Source organism: Gobio gobio (genome assembly GCF_949357685.1).
Source record: "Gobio gobio genome assembly, chromosome: 4".
In the NCBI taxonomy this organism is placed as follows: Eukaryota; Metazoa; Chordata; class Actinopteri; order Cypriniformes; family Gobionidae; genus Gobio; species Gobio gobio.
Genome location: NC_137100.1, coordinates 5865346 through 5878677, shown reverse-complemented (window position 1 = coordinate 5878677; position 13332 = coordinate 5865346). Strand labels below are relative to the sequence as shown.

General features: G+C 37.9%; 1 protein-coding gene across 1 annotated transcript; it reads right to left on the bottom strand.

The window, feature by feature from the left end:
* Positions 1 to 388: 388 nt before the first annotated feature.
* On the bottom strand, positions 389 to 13010 carry LOC307124921 (cytochrome P450 2J2-like). Its single transcript, XM_079814421.1, has 9 exons — positions 12735 to 13010; positions 9461 to 9623; positions 9180 to 9329; positions 5715 to 5872; positions 5370 to 5546; positions 2448 to 2589; positions 2116 to 2303; positions 1005 to 1146; positions 389 to 911 (listed from the first exon to the last, which is right to left on the bottom strand). Exons 1-9 carry the CDS (start codon positions 12915 to 12917, stop codon positions 739 to 741), a joined length of 1476 nt encoding a protein of 491 aa, XP_079670547.1. The 5' UTR covers positions 12918 to 13010; the 3' UTR covers positions 389 to 738.
* Positions 13011 to 13332: the final 322 nt, after the last annotated feature.

Genomic DNA, 13332 nt, shown 5'->3' with positions numbered 1-13332 from the left:
GGCTCTACTCAAACTAATTAATTACTTGTCATAATATACTTTTGAGTATAATATACTCAAAAGTATATTATGACAGGTCAAAATTAACATTGTAGATATCTTCCAACTCCAATTACGGTGAGTCAAAATTGCAGAATATATATCTGGAATTGGATTTTTGACTAGTCAAAACTAAATTACTACGGACAGGGGCATTAAATGCTAACATGACTTGCCATAAAGAACGATGTTAGGGATCCGCTTAAAAATAATATAATACAAATATATATACAGTATATATTTATATATATATATATTGACTTAATTCAATAAGTCAGAATAAGTCAACAGGGTACTTTTCTTCAACCAATATTAATGTTAGAAAATGAAACGCTCACAAACGCTTTTTAGTGGACTTCACAATTTAATTTCTGGGTAATAAACTGGATCTTACATCAATTGCTAAAATGTATAGCATCACATTCACATTTGCACTGTAATTAACATTTTACAGTCTAAGCATTTTGAAATAAAAAAGACATTAATACGACCTCAAACACTGTGGATAATACAGAAATTTACAAGCCCAAAAAATCTATGAACAGAATCAAATCGCTCTAATGTATATAATGCATATATTATCTCACATAAACACCGTAGCTACTGCATGTTGACCGCATTTTACTGCATGAATTAGCATAAGATCAATCTATTAATAGAACTCAGTTAGTATAGGTCCAGTTGTGACTCCTATCGTTTCTAACAACGTAATGACACACAGATCTGGAAGGCTTCTGGGGGCGTCTTGACCTTTTCCTGGGCCTCGAGGCAAGGTTCTGGTCCAGGACAGAATGAGAACCTTTGGAGCAGGGAAGTGAAGAACAGGAACAGTGTATTCCGTGCCAGCTGCTCACCAAGACATGACCTTTTCCCTGGGGAAATTTAAAGGCAGGATACACTTATGCACACGTCGTCCAACATTAAGCATCATTTGTAAGTGTGAACGAAATGCAACAAAAGACTACCTGCCGAAAATGGATAAAATGCATCCCGTTTCCTGAAATTCCTTTGTTCATCTAGGAAGTGCTCAGGGTAAAACTGATCTGGTTTTTCCCATTGGGATGAATCTTTCAGCACAGAGGAGAGATTACAAATGACCATTGTGCCCTTGTGTGAAAGGAAACAGATAATAAATATAATAGAATTACATATAATAACAGTTAGACTTTCATATCTATAAATACAGTCCCATGAGAAAAAAGATATTTATTACAGAAATAATCTACTTGAAAAGAATATACTTCAATCACACTTTAATAATTGTTATTTGCGATTAAATGAAAATGTATTATAATTGAAATTCATATTAAGTGTTAACTGAATATGTTGTGCTTTTTTGGCACACAGAAGTTCATCTTTATATGTAATTTCATAATTATTTCTATTTGAAATGGTTCACGTGTACTGCCAAAAGTAGCGACCAGAAATTCTGATAAACTAAATATATACTTTATAAAATTGTATGTATTTAAATAATTTGTAATTACACATTGTAATGATGCAGTGGTAATTTACGACATTTAAAATATATTAACTTTAAATGTAATATAACACACTACAGTTAAAATTATAATAAAGTAATCTGGATATACTTTACTATGTTAGTCGCACAAGTGTACTTCTTTAAAACATGACAAAAGATTACTAAAACATGATTTAAAATGTACAACATGATTTAAACGTGTCGACCTTTTAAAAGTGTACTTAAGTGTTTTAAGTCATTAAAGTGGCCTTTTATTTCATTAATATCATATTATCTACAAGTATAGTACTTTTAAGATTAATAAACACTACAAACATTCAATACAAATAAGCAAACAAGGAGCATTCTTCTATATCAGGGGTTTTCAAACTACAGATTTAATTGAATCAGGCTCAATAAAACCATTTGAACACTCTTCCTAACAAAACTTGGTCAAATATGCATGCCGTACGTTCCTAACGCCATGTACAAATTACCCAAAGCAAAACAATATATATAAGCAAAAGCAATTAATCCAAAGGACACAACAATCCAAGAAGTGCAACCATACCAAATGTCATTACAACAATAGTACAAGACTAGAGCAGAAGTACTTTAGGAATGAAGTATCCGGCCAGCACAGAGTCTCGACTTGACAGACGGGGAGCAATCAGAGGTAAGATGTTGCTCACTCTCTGAGTTTCATGAATAACTGCGTTTGTGTAAGGCATACTGGCTCGGTCTACCAAACATGGCTGCCGCGACTTCCCAATTACACAGTCGATCTCATCTTGAACTTTCTCTATGAAGAATTACAACAATCATACAGCTGCATACAGTGGCTATGTTAACAACCACAGACGATATATTGTGATTACTTGAATTCACATGAAATATATTAAGTCTGTTAATATATTACAAAATAAATGTTTTCAAGTTCACTTACTTTGGACTTTGGGGTACTTGATCATTAGAAGTAAAGCCCTTTGTAGGGTGTCAGTCATGGTCTGTGTCCCAGCCTTCAACAGGTCCACAGTGATACAGGCAAGATTATCCACAGTGAAAGCCGCCTCTGTATCCTTCCTTCTCTAAAACAAAGCCATGATTCAGAAAACACTGGACCAGATTTAAAATGTAACACTAAGAATACTGTCAAAGCATACAATAATAGCCAAAAATGGTGATGTCCGGAGGGGACATTTGTTTTTAATGACTGTACAAGTTGGATTAAACCTTCAAAGTAGGAAAATGGTTTCTATTTTTTAACACAGGCACAGGACAGAGAACACAGAAAGATTAAATAGGAAAGGAAATGAGGAAGGTAACAAGAGAGAGAGCAGGTGAGGCAAATGAACTAATAACAAGGTAACAATGGGGCAGGGCCAAGATGAGAGGCAAGAGAAGGACACATGGCACACAGAAACACACAAAAAGCCATGTGCAAAAGGCACAGGGCAAACAAACATGACAGATGCTATGTGCTCACACAAATACACAAGACAGAAGATACAGGGCAAACAAACTTTAATTCGCCATGTGCTCAAACAGAAAACTAGACACAAGACGGAGGAGAGACAGCTATCCCAGGGCACACAACCTCACCAGACTGGTCAGGCTCTGAGATAGGGAAACCCCACAAAGAGGACTGCCCCAAGGGTGGCAGGGCTGATGTAGTAGGAATAGGGCAGACAATCCTTCGTGACGGGAGTGGATTCTGGCGGCTATTGGCTGGAGCGGACCACCAGAGTCCTCCAGGACCACCGGACTTGAGACCACTGGAGTCGGGTCCTCTAGGACCACTGGATTTGGGACCACCGGAGTCAGGTCTTCTAGGACCACTGGATTTGGGACCACCAGAGTCAGGTCCTCTAGGACCACTGGATTTGGGACCACCGGAGTCAGGTCCTCTAGGACCACTGGATTTGGGACCACCGGAGTCGGGTCCTCTAGGACCACTGGATTTGGGACCACCGGAGTCAGGTCCTCTAAGACCACTGGATTTGGGACCACCAGAGTTGGGACCTCCAGGACCACCAGACTTGAGACGACTGAGTCGGGTCCTCTAGGACCACTGGATTTGGGACCATATGAGTCGGGTCCTCTAGGACCACTGGATTTGGGACCACCGGAGTCAGGTCCTCTAGGACCACTGGATTTGGGACCACCGGAGTCAGGTCCTCTAGGACCACTGGATTTGGGACCACCAGAGTTGGGACCTCCAGGACCACCAGACTTGAGACCACTGAGTCAGGTCCTCTAGGACCACTGGATTTGGGACCACATGTGTCGGGTCCTCTAGGACCACTGGATTTGGGACCACATGAGTCGGGTCCTCTAGGACCACTGGATTTGGGACCACCTGAGTCGGGTCCTCCAGGAACACCAGACTTAAAACCACCAGAGTCGGGTCCTCTGGGAACATGAGATTTAGGAGCTCTGGGACCACCGGGAGTACCTGGATTTGGAAAGCGAGAGGAACCCTCCTCCTCCGCTTGCTGGGTTGAGGCGGATTCTGGGGGCTCTGGGGCTGGAGTGGACGGAGTCAGAAGGGACGTGTGTGTGGCCCACTGGACTTAGGAGCTCTGGGACCACCAGATTCGGGTCCGCTACAAACATTGGATTTGGGACCACCAGAGTCGGGTCCGCTACGACCACTGGATTTGGGACCACAGGAGTCAAGTCCTCCAGGACCACTGGATTTGGGACCACCAGAGTTGGGTCCGCTACGACCACTGGATTTGGGACCACTGGAGTCAAGTCCTACAGGACCACTGGATTTGGGACCACCAGAGAGGTCCGAACCCTCCTCCTCTGCTTGCTAGGTTGAAGTGGCTCTGGGGCTGGAGTGCACGTAGTCAGAAGGGACGTGTGTGTGGCCCAAATACACAGGAGGGCGGTGGTATAGAGGGAAAGAATCGTGACTGGAAGAGTGGACAGCTCTGGTATGGCTGGATGAGCAGGGACCACCAAAGTCGGGTCCTTCAGGTCCACTGGATTTGGGACCACCAGATTTGAGACCACTGGAGTTGGGTCCTCCAGGACCACCGGACTTAGGAGCTCTGGGACCACCAGAGTCGGGTCCGCTACGATCAGTGGATTTGGGACCACTGGAGTCAAGTCCTCCAGGACCATTGGATTTGGGAGCACCAGAGCAGGTCCTCTGGGAACATCGTACTTGAGACCACTGGACTTGGGAGCACCAGGATTTGGGAAGTGAGAGGAACCCTCCACTTTCTCCTCCACTTACTGGGTTGAGTTGGATTCTGACGACTGGACGGAGCCAGTGAGGACGTGTGTGACCTAAACACGGCTGTGGTATAGAGGGAAAGGATGGCCCCCTTGGCCGTGACTGGGAGAGTGGGTGGCTCTGGTATGGCTGGATGAGCAGGAACCACCAGATTTGGGACCACCAAAAAAAGCATATATTGACTACATTGACTTCAACAAAATGAGTTATTAATATTTTGCTGGTTCTCTCTTGTTTTTGATACAAAAAAAAAAAAATTCTAATTTAAGGGTGACAATGGCAATTTTTCAATGCCGGACATCCCTTTTTGCCCACTACTGTAGATGAGCTCATGAGTCAAACTAATTTAAGGTCAACATGAAATCAATATTATTTTCTTTATGCATGTTCCTGTGTTTAGTGTGCACGCCTGTACTGTAGTCTTTGATCAAAAATATAACTAACATAACTTTGATATAACAACATATAACTTTGTTTTACCTTTACAGTGACTTTCCTTTTCTTTTCTCTACTTTTTCAACCCCTAAAATGGGTTGTGAATGCCATTTCATGTTGACTTTTAGTGAAAAAAAAAGTTATGATGCTTTCTAGTGAAAGAGTGAAAAGTATTCATTATCTTACCTTATCTATCTCTCCAATGTATGCATCTATAAAATCACGATGATCAAAAGGATCCCAATCCTTCTTTTGTTTCTCAATTTGTTTCTTAATGAAGGCTGTTAGCTTTGTGTAGTTTGATTGAATAGTCTTATGTGATCCATAGAAACGTTCGGCAAGCCCAGGAAATGCATTATAAAACTAAAAATATATTAAAACAGACAAATTTGCATTATCATCTTATTTCACATAATCTGATTCAAACTAGTAAGCACTGATAAACAGTCAAAGCATGTCTAGTAATTTATGAAAAGTGAATTTGGGAAAACAAAACCTCCACATTTCACAGAAGGAACAGTGAAAAAGTACCTGAATTTGTGGAATATTTTCTATGAACATGGGGTCTGAATTTACAAGTAGGTTCTGGAAGTCAGTGAAGCTGTAGTCAAAACGCTTCCCAAACACAAAACATCCAATTACATTAGCAGCGGCATTGTTTAGAGTGCCATGAGGATTGAAAGGGCATCCTGGAAAGTGATAATATTGTTATAAGCAAAATGGGTAATGGCTCAAATCTGTCAAATATTAATTGCATTCATCATTGACACAAAAATGACATTACAACATGACATGCCTGTTTGAACTGAAAGTGGAGAATATATATATATATACAGTCAAACCAAAATGTATTCAGACACCAGAAATAATTAGTGGGTGCAGGACACCATTGTCATGATCCTAGTCTGTGTTCCCCTGTCTTGTTTAAGGACTTTTGTTATTTCCTGTCTTGTGCCATGTTTTGTTAGCCTGATGTCGTCATACACAGATTCTAGTCAGAATATGAGTCTGATGCTGCTCCATTGGGCTATGATTATGGGGTGTGTTTCAACCGAACCAGGAAAGAAAATGCCTCTGCACTCAATTGAATAGACCTACAACCAATCAGAGCAACGGAGCGACGCATAGTTGTCAACAGAACTCAACTGCACGCACGCTGGAAGAAGTAGAAGAAGAAGATGAGTGTAAACGATGTTTGCAGGTGTTGTAAAAAGAATTTAAGGATACACAGAGTACTTACGAACACGATCATCATTTTTGAGAGAAATAGTGCAGGTGAACGCATATACGAACAAGTTCTCCGTTTAGGATTAGAACGAATTCAAACCAAGCGCTCTTTGGTGACGTGGATGATTACGTTACTGTTGATCATCTGTCCATCATCGTATAAAGCCCGCCCTGACAATTTGATTGGTCGGAACAGCTCTGGTTCCAGCATAGTTGCTCCAGAGCCGTTGAAAAACAGAGTTGCGACACTCCCATTGACTTCCATAGGAACTGAGGAATGCAGAAGTAAAGCGTGTCATGGAGGGATCAATAGTTCCAGCATTGAACCCCATTCATTTCAGTGCATCTCAAGCACACTCGCTGGCAAATTGATGAAATTACTGCATATTTTGAGATTTTATGGCATTAGTTGACCTCTCAGGAATATTTAGTGGTATTTTAGTGGTATTTTTTGAAGTGCGTCATAGTTAATGTTTATTGTTATAATAGATCGTTGGACTCTAACTGCAGTTAGATAACGTGAGCAGCACTGCAGCAGCTATATCCATCCAGATGCTATCGGTCATATTTCAACAGTTTTTAGTCTCTCTGAGATCTTTCTGTCGAATGTGTTTCTATGAAGTAGCCCATTCAAGGAATAAAGTATAACGCCTATGAATAATGAATGTGAATAACTGAAAAGAGTTTAATTAAATTGGTTGCTCTGTTTTTTTAAACACTATTTAAAACTTCTTTCTTGGGTTAAATTCTGTATATGCTAGAATCATTCATTTATATCCACCTGTTGTGTATGCTTATGTGAGTATCATAAAATAACATTCGGACGTTAGCAACATTTAAATTATAAAAGAAATGACGAACACTTATTGGCTCATTAGCCATTTTTTCTCTTTTGTTTTAATGAATTTTTATAGATCATCGAATCCCTATTATAACATTAAAATATCTATTTTTGTTACTGTATTTGTACTGAAGTGTTAAATATATAGGCTAATTGTAGGGAAAACACAGTCTCATTAAAAACAAAAACTTCTGACTAAATTTCACAATAAATCTTTATTTAAATCGTCTCTGTGCTTTGTTTGTTATGATGAGAGGATTTGTAGATAATGGGAAGATTCGTTTAAAACGTAAACTTGCACTAAAATTCATTCAGCGTTTAGAGACTGTATAAAACTTGTTTTAATCGATATGGATTCTCATTCCTGGTAAATTAAACATATAACTGCTCATTATTTTCAACAGAAATGCCCGTGATAGGCTACAACACTCAACACTGTAAAATCATGCACTCACATGACCCAGATAAAATAACCAGATCACTAAAAAAAAACATTAACGTTATCTCTTTATTTTCTCCACAGAATAAAATGCTGCTGTAAAGCCTAGTCGAAGTCGATGCACATATTGTGTTAATATTTACCAGAAATTGCAGCAAATATAGTGAAATGCTGTCTGTCCTGCTTAATCCTATTCAAACAGATTGACAGCGCGGAGTTGTTTGGAACTATTGAGAGCTCCATGAACCACGTGACCACGTGGCGGCGAGATCAGAGTGTCGCAACCGTCGCAACTCTCTTTTTCTATGGCTCTGAGTTGCTCCACAACGGATCAAGTCCAGACCTAACTTCCCGACCTCAAATGTTGTGGGCGGGGCTAAGTTCGGCTGGCATCCAGGCTAATGTTTTGTAGTTCTTTGTAGTTTTTCATGTAGATTAGCCTCCCCAGGAGTTTCTTGTTAACTTATTGAGCTTGTTTGCCCCAGTGTATTTAAACCTCTGTGCTTCAGTTGTTGGGTGTCGGTTTTTGCTCCTGAATGTGTGTTCCTGTCGTTGTGCTCCTGCCTGTTCTTTGTGGATGCTATTGTTCTTGGATTTTTTCTTTTTATGTTTTTAATAAATGTTCGTGCTGCATTTGGATTCTCACTCAGCTTCATCCCTGCTCACAACTATAGTTCATTTCTGTAAGTGAGGAGAGCAAAATAAAGCAAACTGTGACGTATTATACCCAAAAATTCTTCATACAGTGACTACCAGTAAAAAAACATAAAAAATTGGGAGCAAAATGATTCCGACACTTTGACCTGATCATGTTTTGCTTCAGTGTTTTTTCTTTAATTGCTAATGTGATCTTTGACACCACAGACTGAACTAAATGAAGCATTGCTTGGTCATTGGTTGAGCTAAATTGGTATTATCTGATTGTGTACTTTAATTTAACAGCTGATTGGTCGATTGTAATCCATTACATCCCTTTCTATCTGACATTATCAAGATTACTTTTTTCCGACAGTTTAACTGTCATATTTTAGTACCATTTTCTAAACTATAGCGAATAAACTCTGATAATGTGAGATAATGTTGAAGGTGTCTGAATAAATTTTGGTTTGACTGTATACTAGTCCTTTTTGGAGCTTGAGCAACACTAGAAAAGAACTGCATGAAAATACAGAAAAAAGAGCAGCATACTGGTTTGGAACAATATAAGAGTGAGTAAATAATGGCAGTATTTTAACATATGCGTGAATTATACCTTTAAGACTTGTTACAGAGCTTTGTGACTGCTGTTCACAAAAGAAGTTGCAGATTGATATATCAACTTTTTCTGAACTCTTTGGGAAATGTACTTTAATTATGGCATGGGATGTGTGTTGTAAACAAGAAATGATTAAAAATATCAATTTGATGATTCAATTCGCAGCACCAGCAGCTGACTAAGCAGTGGATTTGGCAGATATTACCAGAAACAGGGGTAAATATAGCACCACACCTTGTTCTTCCTCAAAGGTCTGACACAGAAAGATGCATTCTTGTTGAATGTGAAGCTCCAAAGCGTTTTTGCCTTCAGCAAAGGCCTTCAGGTGAAAGGCAGTAAAATGCCGCTGCTTCCTCCAGTTGTATCCACTGCTCATAGAAATGCCTGGAAAGATTATAAATAATAATTATATTTTAAACTATTTGCCAGCTAATTGGCTTGCAGCGCCATAATTCACTGGATAAACTGGTTGTGGTTCTAATCTATAATTCTGTCACAAGAAACACTATACTCACCATTTCTTTGGAATACTTCTTTAAAAAGAGGAGATATGGCCCGGTCCATAAAGTAGTCTCCTTGTGTCACCAAAACCTCCTTTACCCATTCATATCCAGATACCAACACAATCTTGTCATATCCCACTCTGAGGCTGAAAATGTTGCCAAATTTTGCAGCCACCTGCATGATAAACAAATTAAATAAAAATGGTTATAGTTTAAATGTAATAAATGCCATTTCGAGTGCTTTTTTTGGTAGGATCTTTATTTATTTTAGTTTCCATGGACTCTTATTTTGACATTATTTTGTCCCGGTTTCATTTCCTGTTTTTCCATGGTTTTTGATTTTCCCCACACCTGTCTAGTTTAGTTATCATTATCCCTTTGCATATAGCTCTATGTTTCCTATGTTTAGTATCTGGTTTTAAGTTAACTTGGTAACGCTTTAAATTAAGGTTTCATTTGTTAACATTAAATAATGCATTAACTAACATGAACTAACAAGGAGCAACATATTCTTACAGCATTTATTATCCTTTGTTAACGTTAGTTAATAAAAATGTTCCTGTTCATGTTAGTTCACAGTGATCTTAAAAATGTATTAGTACAGGTGAACTTTATTATCCCACAAGGGGAAATTCATTGTCACGACATATTCTCTAAAAACATAATAAAACCAGTAAACATACATGTGTATAAAAAAGAAATAACAATGACAGAAATTAACAGTGACAATCCAACATCTAACGTTAAAAATGACTAATATTATCAGGTAGCTAAAAATGTGATAGCTTGCGATGTGCTTGATCATTATACAATCTGATCGCTGTAGGTACAAATGATTTATTGTACCTTTCTGTTCTAATTCTCTGTTGTAAAATTCTACCATTGACCTATTACTTCTCCTAAATTTATGATGGAGAGGATGAGTGGGGTCATTGAGGATTTGGTCAGTCTTTTTTAAGATAAGTTCATTGTACAGCTGAGCTGTCGACACCTGGTCAAGTCCAATGATCTTACCGGCCATCCTAATCATGCTCTGCAGTCTCTTTTGGTCCTTAACATGCATGTTGCCATTTGCCAAACACGCAGATAAGACCTTATGTTGAGATTAACATTCATTTAGTTTAATAAATGCTGTAGAATTATTGCTCATTGATAGTTCATGTTAACTAATGTAGTTAACTAATGTTAAAACCTTATTTTAAAGTGTTACCCTTAACTTTTATGTAACTGCTTTTAAGTTTTTCTCATGTTTTCATTTTGTGTATTTCTTCTACAGTAGTTTCAGTAAAATGCATGCAATGAGAACCACGATCAAATAATTGATTCCGACACAACATTATTTCAAATGAAACTTGTATGTCCAGATCTTAAATATACTCGTGAGTCGTGATTACACATTTGTAATGATAACATTGCAATTTAGTACTGTAAAATGTATGAACATTAAATGTAATACTGAATCAGTTAAAAGATTAAGACAATTATTTTAAATGTAAAACACTTTATTTTACTGTTACATGTAGCCTAGTTACTATAGTAATTAATATAAAAAAATACATGCAATGATTACACTTTATTTTAAGGTGTCCTATGTCCTTGTGTCCTGTCCAGGAAGATTTGTCTGTAAGGGTAATGTTTAAATGCACAGTTACCTGACAAATATTTTTTGAGTACCCCCTCCGGTGCGAGGAAGACCCGTTTAGATCTGCTCTGACGGGTGAAACATCTAGAGAACGCCCTCAAGTTAGGCCAAGAAGATTTGTCTGTAAGGGTACTGTCTAAACGCACAGTTACCTAACATATATTTTTAAAGTAAACCTGACTCTCCATTTTCCTCCACCCCAGATAGGGGATTTCATCTTTATTTTTTCTTTTCTTTTAATTCCTATTATAGCTGTTATACTATATATATTTTTATTTTTATTTGATTCACTTATGACTACTTTAACTTAATTTCTGTGTAAAGCACTTTGAATTGCCACTGTGTATGAAATGTGCTATACAAATAAACTTGCCTTGCCTTGTTTCAGTGTAATAATACATTTAAATACTGAGTAATAATAATTAACTATGTACTTACTATAGGGTTAGGGTTTGGTTGAGGGTTAGTTGCCTGTAATTATGCATAATTTACTGATATTACTTTAGTGTAACAATGACACTGTAAAATAAACTGTTTTACATTTAAAATCATTGTCTTAATCTTTTAACTGTAGTGTGTTATTCAGTATTACAGTTAATGTTCACACATTTTATGTGTGCAATACTAAATTGCAACGCTAATGTGTAACAAAGACGCTGCAAATTAAAGTGTTACCCATGCAACTAACCTTAACTACCACAGCCTAATCCTAACCCTATCTGTAGATCTTAATTATTATTACTCAGTACTTAACTATATATTTGCACTGTAACACAGACACCTTAAAATAAAGTGTAATCTAAAGCTTGGTTACACTTTATTTTAAGGTGTCATCGTTACAGTGTAATTATATATTTAAGTACTGGGTAATATTAACAACATGTACTTACTATAGGGTTAGGGTTTGGTTGAGGGTTAGTTGCATGTAATTATGCATAATTTACTGTTATTACTATGCTAAGTGCATGTAACATGTGTAACAAGGAGACTTTCAAATAAAGTGTTAGCAAACAATCATGAAACTACTCTTTTTAAGTGGCCTTTTATTTCATTCATATACTGTATAGGCCTATATTATTTCATCTACAAGTAGGCTACAATACAGTGCAAGTCGGCTATACAGTATGATTTGATGTGAACAGAATAAAGTGCACTTGTTTTTCACAGGGCACAGTAACAGAATTCCTTCAACTCTAAAATAAAACAAAAAAAATGCAATTTAGCGTCCAGCTGCGGAGACTTAGGTTCATTGCTAATTTGCGGTTCTTCTCTGAGTTTTCATATCGTGAAATTATTTAGGCCTATACTTTCTAGAGTCAAGTTGTTACAACATGTGTAAACAAACAAGGGCGTGATGACTTTAGAAAGCACTGCAACCCCAACAAACCAATTCAAAGATAGCCTAAAACATCAGTGTTTTCACCATTCTCGTATGTTCTCGGTTGTTTTCAGCACAACTGCTGTAGAACTGCAAGTGCTCTAACGTGTCGAAATAAACTTTGGTCTGGGAAAGGCGTTATTGTCTCCGTTCCCACGGTTAGTCGTGACTGATATAGGCTACAGACATTACGAGTATAATATCAGCACGGCTTCAGAAAGCGTCTTTATCAGTTAGTCTGCGAAAGAAATAGGACTGAATCTTACCTCATCCATCGCACGATAGCCGAAATCGATGAAAACGTTGCCAAGAAACGGAAAACCCCATGGTCCTGGTGGAAAGTTTGGCGCATTCTTACTCTTCCAAAAATCAAAAATGAGTAACGAAACGAGAATAAGTCCCAAATAACTCTTGATATCCAAGGCATTCAGTAATGACATCAAAAGCATGGTGGTGCTTCGGGCAGAGTTGGCTTCCAAAGTCCATTCAAGTCCACGAGTCAATGTGTGTGTATGTTACCAGACTGCATCACTGCAAGAGTCAAGCCAAAACAACACGGACAACAGTAGCAAAGCCAGTGACAATAGTAAAATAAAAAATTGTTAGGAGTTTGACACTTTATATTGATTTAAAATAGTTAGATATATGTCATTTTGGTCTCCACTTTGGCTCTGTTACACTTTATTTGGTACCACTTTATTTTACAGTGTCATTGTTACATATGTTACATGTAGGCCTTGCCATAGTAATAACAGTAAATTATGCATAGTTACTTGCAACTAACCCTCAACCAAACCCTAACCCTATAGTAGCTAACTACATGTTGTTAGTTAATATTTCTCAGTACTTAAATATATAATTACA

Coding starts and splice junctions, on each gene's coding strand:
- LOC307124921 (XM_079814421.1), bottom strand. CDS start 12,917: ATGCTTTTGATGTCATTACTGAATGCCTTGGATATCAAGAGTTATTTG. Junction 5,873..9,179: donor GACCTTTGAGGAAGAACAAG/GTGTGGTGCTAT, acceptor ATCACTTTCCAG/GATGCCCTTTCAATCCTCAT. Junction 912..1,004: donor ATTTTATCCATTTTCGGCAG/GTAGTCTTTTGT, acceptor AAATTTCCCCAG/GGAAAAGGTCATGTCTTGGT.